The 9,467-nt window shown below is 44.1% G+C and overlaps 1 protein-coding gene across 2 annotated transcripts in view; it reads left to right on the top strand.

Annotated features, from left to right (window-relative positions):
- The first annotated feature begins 779 nt into the window (after window positions 1-779).
- nucks1a (nuclear casein kinase and cyclin-dependent kinase substrate 1a) overlaps window positions 780-9,467 on the top strand; it is a 35,681-nt gene continuing 26,993 nt past the window's right edge. For both annotated transcript variants that reach the window (XM_024378768.2, XM_024378760.2), the window contains exons 1-4: window positions 780-1,053; window positions 8,551-8,600; window positions 8,696-8,792; window positions 8,985-9,031. In XM_024378768.2, coding sequence (XP_024234536.1) covers window positions 1,037-1,053; window positions 8,551-8,600; window positions 8,696-8,792; window positions 8,985-9,031 — 211 coding nt within the window. In that variant the 5' untranslated portion in view covers window positions 780-1,036. The remainder of the gene's footprint in view (window positions 1,054-8,550; window positions 8,601-8,695; window positions 8,793-8,984; window positions 9,032-9,467) is intronic.

Raw genomic sequence — 9,467 nt, 5'->3', positions numbered from 1 at the left:
GATATGAAAGTTAAGTTCCAAATGTTTCCAAAACTGTTCTGCCTAAAAGTATTTACGTTTAGACAGGGCTTATTGGCAGTGTCTATGCATTTGCAGTATATGGTATGTTTAGCATTAGCGTCTATGAAAAGGCTACTTGGTATATTGACAGGGAGAAACTATAATGTAAAACCTGACAAATTTTTCTGTTTAAATATTCTTTGATTTTCACATTAGATTGTTGTTTGGACATCATGATATTGGTGGAGGTTATGAATATTCACTTTTTCAGACTGTAGAATAACATTTATACCTGACTCAGTCTTCTGTGCAATTCAGGTTGAAACTTAGATCTACCAGATAGGCCTATTCTGGTTGCCTGGGAATGGCTGCATGGTGGTGCCTGAGGATACATACAGTGTCAGGACCACAAGCCCCCGTCAGTGGAAAATATATTACAAATTCATATCCACTACAGCCATTCATGTAACTACTATGCTGGCCTGCCGCGCATCTTTCCAAATAAAAAAAAGTTACATTGCGGTCATTTCGGACACAAACTCCGGCAACTTACATCCACACTGAGGGCCTCTTTTTGTTTTCTTAGTAGTGCTGTCTCAACCTATCGTTGAAAGGGGGAGGGTAAATGGGTTGAACAACTGAGTTTGATGAGCAACTAGAAGATCCAACCAAAAAGGAAATCATCATTCAAACTACCCAATAGAAGCTTTTGAGTGTTGATGCTATCCTTTCAGCGGCAACGATGGGCGGTCCTCTGTGCCAAGAGCCCGCCCCAGGGCCAATCAGTTAGGTTGCGCACATGCTGCAGTTTCAGTTTGTTTTATTCACCATTTTGAGTAGCTCAAGGTAAAATTTAAACTAAAATCGCGTTTGGAAAATAAATTCGTTCCCGTATATTTCGTTTTACGCAGTAGCTCGGGCGTTGGAACGTTTCGTTGCGCCCATTGGAGTTGCAGAGCGGGACGATTTCATTTTTATTTTCCAGGATTTAATTTCCCCTTTCTTACATTCTTAACCTCTACAGTATTTGTGCAAAATGTCAAGACCAGTGAGGTACGTTTTTCTAATGTCCTTCGCTGAAACAGTGTGGCGTGCACGCTGCCTTTACAGGAGACACGTACGTCTCTACCATGTTGTGTTTTTGGCTACAGTTCCGTTTATTTGATGAAACATTTATGTAAATGTCTTTTTTTTCTAATTGTGCACGCACTTACTAGCATGGATCATTGCAATGTGGACTGTTCGTTCGCCATGGCGGGGTGAAAATGCCTGTATTGCGCGCCCCTTGGCGAGAGTGCGTGCATCTGGTGTGAATCATGTCTACAAAAAACGATCCTACTCGAATATCATTTGGTGCGATACCCTTATGTTTCAGTTGTATTTACCTTGGTTTTATGTGTTCCTAGAATGTGATATGTCATGGTATTTTGTGTGAGATGGGAGGTAGATCAGACTGAGGAATATGGCTACCCATTCATCCACGAGAGCCTCTGAAACGTTAATAAAAAAACAGGACTGGAGGTGGACATCGGTTCATGGGATGTGATCTTATTAACACGCAGCCTAGCGACGTCTGTACTAGTTCCAAGTAGGCTATCCACCATTGAAACGCAATTGTTTTATTCTATGGTCTTATTAGGGAACAATGAAATGTGAAAGGGGCGACGGCAGCCTGTTGGTTTTGAGTGAAAACGCGGTACGAGAAAGGGAGAGCTGAGGAGCTACATTTTCACTGATAGCAGGGGGGCGGAGTGGCTTTAGAAGTCACCCCCCCACGCCTAGCTCTTCGCTGCCTGAAAAGACCGAGAGGGTCGCATTTGAGCGAAGAAAATAACCTATTTCGCAAGAAAAACACACATGGACGTTGCTTGTTAATTAAATATCGCGGAAGCGAATCAAGCAACTGTTGCAACAATGTAACCGATATTGCACACGAATATGCAACAAAGTAGCAATGTGGCGTCGATGGTTGCCCCTCCCCTTGCTCCCGTTTTTCCCCCAGGTAATGCGTGGGTCCCTCTTAAATAAAAATAAAAATAAAAAACATTCTTTTTTGGAGGGGGGGGCCTCGTTTGAGCTCATGCGATTGCTTTTCTAGTGGTGGTCAGGGCTTTGTCTTTCGGCCTGTGTGTCTGAGGTCTTCACGGTGGCGACAGGGCCTGCGCTTGTATAAGCGTTTATTGCCTTGACCTCCCTTGCCCCCGCTAGCACATTAAACCATATGAGGTACCTTGGAAGCCTATAGTTACTATTACAGACAATGTTTCCAATCACTTTGGTGTGTGTTAGGACGTCAGGGGGGTGGGAAAATAGAAGGGTGTGTGTTCGAGATCAAGACCACTGTATGTAGGTTATGTATGCCTCATGCCTGTGTGTGTATATTATGGCACGGCTCTGAAGGTGTGTATTACATTGAGCACCTGCCTGTGGTCAGCTGTGTCACCTACAGCACTGGTCTTCTGTAGTGTGTGTTAACCCATTCCACTCATCCACTTTCCCAAATGAGCCCTTGAAACTGGAGAAGTGAGACAAGCATCCAGTTTACTAGAGAAACTATCCCCTTCTGTGTGAGGGAACCTTTTTAACATCAAAACACATACTGCTGATGCATGATTGATGGCTGAGTGTATTTGGGGGTGTGGTGGAATAGACGGAACTGAGGTGGATGAAATCCTGTTTGCGCCTTGATTTGGAATAATTGGAAATACATTGTCCCGGCTGCATTTTGATGCATACGTTTTCTACTTACTGGAGATGAGAAGAACCATACTGAGTTGTGCATCTTATATGAACCAGGTGTGGTTCCTAGAGTTATGTTCAACTAATCTGCGTCTATCTTTGCCCTTCTGACTCTACATTACATTGAAGTCATTGAATCTTCCTTTTGATTCCCTGAGGGGAATTTATCAGTGTGAAATGAAAAAATCTAAAAATCTCAATTTGTGATAAATTGTGCCCAGTATCCAAAAACGTATAATCTAAAAACAACTTTACTAATATAAAAGTTCTAAATCAAATTGTATTTGTCGCATGCGCTGAATACAACAGGTGTACCGGTACCGAGTTAATATGCAGGGGTACTGGTTAGTTGAGGTAATTTGTACATGTGGTTAGGGTGACTATGCATAGATAGTAAACAGTGAGTAGCAGCAGTGTCAAAACAAAGGTTGGGGGGGTCAATGCAAATAGTCAGGGTGGCCATTTGATTAATTGTTCAGCAGTCATATGGCTTGGGGGTAGAAGCTGTTAAGGAGCCTTTTTGACCGAGACTTGGCGCTCCGGTACCGCTTGCTGTGTGGTAGCAGGGAGAACAGTATGACTTGGGTGACTGGAGACGCTGACCATTTTGAGCCTTTCCCTGACACCGCCTGATATAGAGGTCCTGGGTGGGAGGTAGCTTGGACCCAGTGAAGTATTGGACCGTACGCACTACCCTCTGCTGGCGCCTTATAGTCTGATGCCGCGCAGTTGCTATACCAGGCGGTGATGCAACCGGTCAGGATGCTGTTGATGGTACAGCTGTAGAACTTGTTGAGAAACTGAGGACATGTGACAAATCTTTTCAGTCTCCTGAGAGGGAATAGGCGTTGTCGTGCCCTCTTCACGACTGTCTTGGAGTGTTTGGACTAGAGGTCGACCGATTATGATTTTCCAACACCAATACCGATTATTGGAGGACCAAAAAAAGCCGATACCGATTAATTGGCCGATTTCTTTTGTGTATATATATATATATATATATATTTGTTTTTTTGTTCGTTTTTAAAATTTACCAAAAAGTTATATTTTGGTTTCATCTGACCATATGACATCTTCTTCTGGATCATCCAAATGCTCTCTAGCAAACTTCAGACGGGCCTGGACATGTACTGGCTTAAGCAGGGGGACACGTCTGGCAATGCAGGATTTGAGTCCCTGGCGGCGTAGTGTGTTACTGATGGTAGGCGTTGTTACTTTGGTCCCAGATCTCTGCAGGTCATTCACTAGGTCCCCCCGTGTGGTTCTGGGATTTTTGCTCACTGTTCTTGTGATAATTTTGACCCCACGGGGTGAGATCTTGCGTGGAGCCCCAGATCGAGGGAGATTATCAGTGGTCTTGTATGTCTTCCATTTCCTAATAATTGCTCCCACAGTTGATTTCTTCAAACCAAGCTGCTTACCTATTGCAGATTCAGTCTTTCCAGCCTGGTGCAGGTCTACATTTTTGTATCTGGTGTCCTTTGATAGCTCTTTGGTCTTGGCCATAGTGGAGTTTGGAGTGTGACTGTTTGAGGTTGTGGACAGGTGTCTTTCATACTGATAACAAGTTCAAACAGGTGCCATTAATACAGGTGACGAGTGGAGGACAGAGGAGCCTCTTAAGGACGTTACAGGTCTATGAGAGCCAGAAATCTTGGTTGTTTGTAGGTGACCAAATACTTATTTTCCACCATAACTTGCAAATAAATGCATTAAAAATCCTACAATGTGATTTTCTGGATTTTTTTCCCTCATCTTGTCTGTCATAGTTGAAGTGTCCCTATGATGAGAATTACAGGCCTCTCTCATCTTTTTAAGTTGGAGAACTTGCACAATTGGTGGCTGACTAAATACTTTTATGCCCCACTGTAATGAGATGAGTAATGCAAAATATGTAAACATAATTAAAGTGGCCAGAGGTTTCAAGTCTATGTACATTCTTGGCCAAATGTTTTGAGAATGACACAAATATTAATTTTCACAAAGTCTGCTGCCTCAGTTTGTGTGATGGCAATTTGCATAAACTCCAGAATGTTATGAAGAGTGATCAAATTCATTTAAATTAATTGCAAAGTCCCCCTTTGCCATGCAAATGAACTGAATCACCAAAAAAAACATTTCCACTGCATTCAACCCTGCCACAAAAGGACCAGCTGACATCATGTCAGTGATTCTCTCGTTAACACAGGTGTGTGTTGACGAGGACAAGGCTGGAGATCACTCTGTCATGCTGATTGAGTTCCAGACTGGAAGCTTCAAAGGGAGGGTGGTGCTTGGAATCATTGTTTTTCCTCTGTCAACCAGGGTTACCTGCAAGGAAACAAGTGCAGTCATCATTGCTTTGCGCAAAAATGGCTTCACAGGCAAGGATATTGCTGCCAGTAAGATTGCACCTAAATCAACCATTTGTCGGATCATCAAGAACTTCAAGGAGAGCGGTTCAATTGTTGTGAAGAAGGCTTCAGGGCGCCCAAGAAAGTCCAGCAAGCGCCAGGGCCGTCTCCTAAAGTTGATTCAGCTGTGGGATCGGGGCACCGCCAGTACAGAGCTTGCTCAGGAATGGCAGCAGGCAGGTGTGAGTGCATCTGCACTGACAGTGAGGCAAAGACTTTTGGAGGATGGCCTGGTGTCAAGAAGGGCAGCAAAGAAGCCACCTCTCCAGGAAAACCATCAGAGACTGATATTCTGCAACAGGTACAGGGATTGGACTGCTGAGGACTGGGGGTAAAGTCATTTTCTCTGAATCCCCTTTCCGATTGTTTGGGGCATCTGGAAAAAAGCTTGTCCGGAGAAGACAAGGTGAGCGCTACCATCAAGTCCTATGTCATGCCAACAGTAAAGCATCCTGAGACCATTCATGTGTGGGGTTGCTTCTCAGTCAAGGGAGTGGACTCACTCACAATTTTGCCTAAGAACACAGCCATGAATTAATAATGGTACCAACACATCCTCCGAGAGCAACTTCTCCCAACCATCTAGGAACAGTTTGGTGATGAACAATGCCATTTCCAGCATGATGGAGCACCTTGCCATAAGGCAAAAGTGATGACTAAGTGGCTCAGGGAACAAAACATCGATATTTTGGGTCTCTGGCCAGGAAACTCCCCAGACCTTAATCCCATTGAGAACTTGTGGTCAATCCTCAAGAGGCAGGTGGACAAACAAAAACCTACAAATTCTGACAAACTCCAAGCATTGATTATGCAAGAATAGGCTGCCATCAGTCAGGATGTGGCCCAGAAGTCAATTGACAGCATGCCAGGGTGGATTAGAGGTCTTGAAAAAGAAGGGTCAACACTGCAAATATTGACTCTTTGCATCAACTTCATGTAATTGTCAATAAAAGCCTTTGATACTTATGAAATGCTTGTAATTATACTTCAGTATTCCATAGTAACATCTGATAAAAATATCTATAGACACTGAAGCAGCAAACTTTGTGGAAATTAATATTTGTCATTCTCAACTTTTGGCCACGACTGTATGTAGGGCAACAGCCTCTGTGGTAGTGAGGCTATTCGATATTCTGATGGACTTGAGATAGAAGCTGTTTCTCCGTCTCACGGTACCAGCTTGATGCACCTGTAATGACCTTGCCTTCTAAATGATAGCAGGGTGAACAGGCAATGGCTCGGGTAGTTGTTCTTTGGGCCACTGCAAATAACTTTTTGGCCTTCCTGTGGCATCGGGTGTTGTAGGTGTCCCAGAGTGCAGGTAGTCTGTCCCTCGTTATGCGTTGGGCAGACAATAACTACCTTTGGAGAGCCCTGTGTTTGTGGGCAGTGCAGTTGCCATACCAGGTGGTGATGTAGCCTGACAGGATGCTCTTAATTGTGCCTATATAAGTTTGAGGGTTTTAAGTGCCAAGCCAAATTTCTTCAGCCTCCTGAGGTTGAGGAGGCCCTCAGTGTTACGGGGCGCTAGTCATTTAGGCAGGTTACCCTTTCTCGTTCTTGGGCACAGGCACTATGGTGGTCTGCTTGAAATGTAGGTGTTACAGACTCTGTCAGGGAGAGGTTTAAAATTACTTTGAAGACACTTGCTAGTTGGTCCACGCAGGCTCTGAGTAAATGTCCTGGTAATCCGTCTGGCCCGGTGTCCTTGTGAATGTTGACCGGTTTAAAGGTCTTGCTCACATCAGCTATGGAGAGTGTGATCACAGTCGTCCGGGAACAGCTGGTGCTCTCATGCATCAGTGTTGCTTTCCTCGAAGAGAACATAAAAGGCATTTAGCCTATCTGGTAGACTCGCGTCACTGGGCAGCACCTGGCTGAGTTTCCCTTTGTAGTCCGTAATAGTTTGCAAGCCCTGTCACATCCATTGAGTGCCAGAGCCGGTGTAATCCATGGCTTATGGTTAGGATATGTACGTGCTGTCACTGTTGGGACGACATCGTCGATACAGTTTTGATGAAGCCGGTGACTTGAGGTGGTATACTCCTTAATGTGAATCAAGCAAATTGATTTATAAAGCCCTTTTTACATCAGCCGATGTCTCACAGTGCTGTACAGAAACCCAGCCTAAAACCTCAAACGGCAAGCAATGCAGATGCACGGTGTGAATAGGTAAAATCCCTGAGCATATTCCAGTCTGTGCTAGAAAAACAGTACTGGAGTGTAGCATTCACATCATCTGACAACTTTTGTATTGAGCGAGTCACTGGTACTACCTGCATTGGTTTTTGCTTGTAAGCGGAAATCAGGAGGATAGGAAACGGTGCATAATTCTATCGAAATGCATTGAAAATTGTACACTCTCTTTAAGAATGTCACTTTTGTGTTATAACATGAAAATCATTCATTCATTGCTGTGGTCATTGATGTCCTGAAGTAGCTGTCCTTTTAACATTCTTTCTGTGCCCCCATATGTTTGGATATACTGATGAAGTTACCAGGTTGTTAACTAACTAATGAGGTAATGTCATGACTGAACAAGGTGTTCACAGCCCGTTACCTGGGTGGCAGGTAGCCTAGCGGTTAAGAGGGTTGGCCAAGTAACCGGAAGGTTGCTGGTTCAAATCCCCGAGACGACTAGGTGAAGAAAAAAAGGTCTGCCCTTGAGCAAGGTACTTAACCGTAATTGGTCATGTAAGTCTCTCTGGATAAGAGCGTCTGGTAAATGACAAAAGTAAGAGAAATGGTTTCTGAGTGTAAAATGCGCCCCCCTCCCCAGCGGAAATGCATCCATCAAAACGTAGCGCCGATAATATGGTCACAACTTTTGATTGGTTTAGGCTAGAGACCAGCAGTTTTCTCTGTAGGCATTTTTCATGAATAGGAAAAAGCGGTACAGCGACGCCTAATCAATTATAACAATTATAATCTGGCTGATAACTGGTGCCTCCAACTTAAAATGACAGTTTGCACAGCAAAATATTTAGGAGCATATGTGACCCAAATGGTTTCACTTAGAGCCCTGTCCTCCAAATTGCTTTCATCCACCCTGTGTTTGTTGAAATCGGTGCAGACGAAGGAGAGGAAGCCACATTAGACTTTTGACTTGTACCCGGGATGGGCAACTCTAGTCCTCGAGGGCCTGATTGGTGTCACTTTTTTGCCCCAGCCCCAGCTAACACACCTGCCTCCAATGATCACCTAATCATGAACTTCAGTTTAAAATGCAATTAGTTTAATCAGCAATGTTTGCTAGGGGGGGGGGGGTAAAGGTGTCAACTGGGTCCCACTGACAGCATGTAACTGCTAGTGAAGGCTGTCATGATGATTATTTCTGCATGTTTTGTCTTACGGCAACAGTCTTCATCCTACCGACTAGAAACAGGATAGGAAATCTCTGTTTGTGTTTACTTCACAGGAACAAGAAGGTGGTGAATTACTCACAATTCCAGGAATCTGATGACGCAGGTGAGAGAGCAAGAGTTTGTGTACGTGTGTGCAACTCCAACCCCTTTCCCCTGTAGATAAGCTGTGTGTGTAACCCCTTTTTAATTCCCTTGTAGATGAGGAGTATGGGAAGAACTCAGACAAGCCTAAGAAGCCTCGTGCGGCTCCTCGCGAGGTGAAGCGCAAGCGGTCAAAGAACTCGCAGGAGGACAGGTGAGCCCGGAGAACCACAGTAAATGGCTGAATCCTGACTCAAACTTCAGTGAACATCTTCCATAGGCATCATGCATGATTTAGAAATACGAGTTGAGGGCGTTCAACTCGAGATTTGGTGGTTCTATAAAAAACAGACTTGGTGTGTAGAGTTGCGGTGTCTTGTTGCTCAATTGTTGTTTTTTGTTTCAGTGAGGATTCTGATGAAAAACTCTCCAAATCCAAAAATGATTCAGCAGGTAAGCCATTCTGACATTTTCCATTCATCAACTGGTTGATTAACAATTATTTTTGTGTTAAGTCTTAATTTGTGATAGAGCTATGAATTATGATAAATCTATGATCCCTTTCAGTAGTGGAGATGTTGTTCAAGCTTGGGGTCAGGGAAAATGTTCTGAAGAGGAGGCTATGGTTCAAGCTTGGGGTCAGGGAAAATGTCCTGAAGAGGAGGCTATGGTTCAAGCTTGGGGTCAGGGAAAATGTCTTGAAGAGGAGGCTATGGTTCAAGCTTGGGGTCAGGGAAAATGTCTTGAAGAGGAGGCTATGGTTCAAGCTTGGGGTCAGGGAAAATGTCTTGAAGAGGAGGCTATGGTTCAAGCTTGGGGTTAGGGAAAATGTCCTGAAGAGGAGGCTATGGTTCAAGCTTGGGGTCAGGGAAAATGTCTTGAAGAGGAG

The sequence above is a fragment of the Oncorhynchus tshawytscha genome, linkage group LG02 (genome assembly GCF_018296145.1).
Source record: "Oncorhynchus tshawytscha isolate Ot180627B linkage group LG02, Otsh_v2.0, whole genome shotgun sequence".
NCBI lineage: Eukaryota > Metazoa > Chordata > Actinopteri > Salmoniformes > Salmonidae > Oncorhynchus > Oncorhynchus tshawytscha.
Note: the sequence above shows the minus strand (reverse complement) of the source record. Positions and strands in the feature narration are given on the sequence as shown.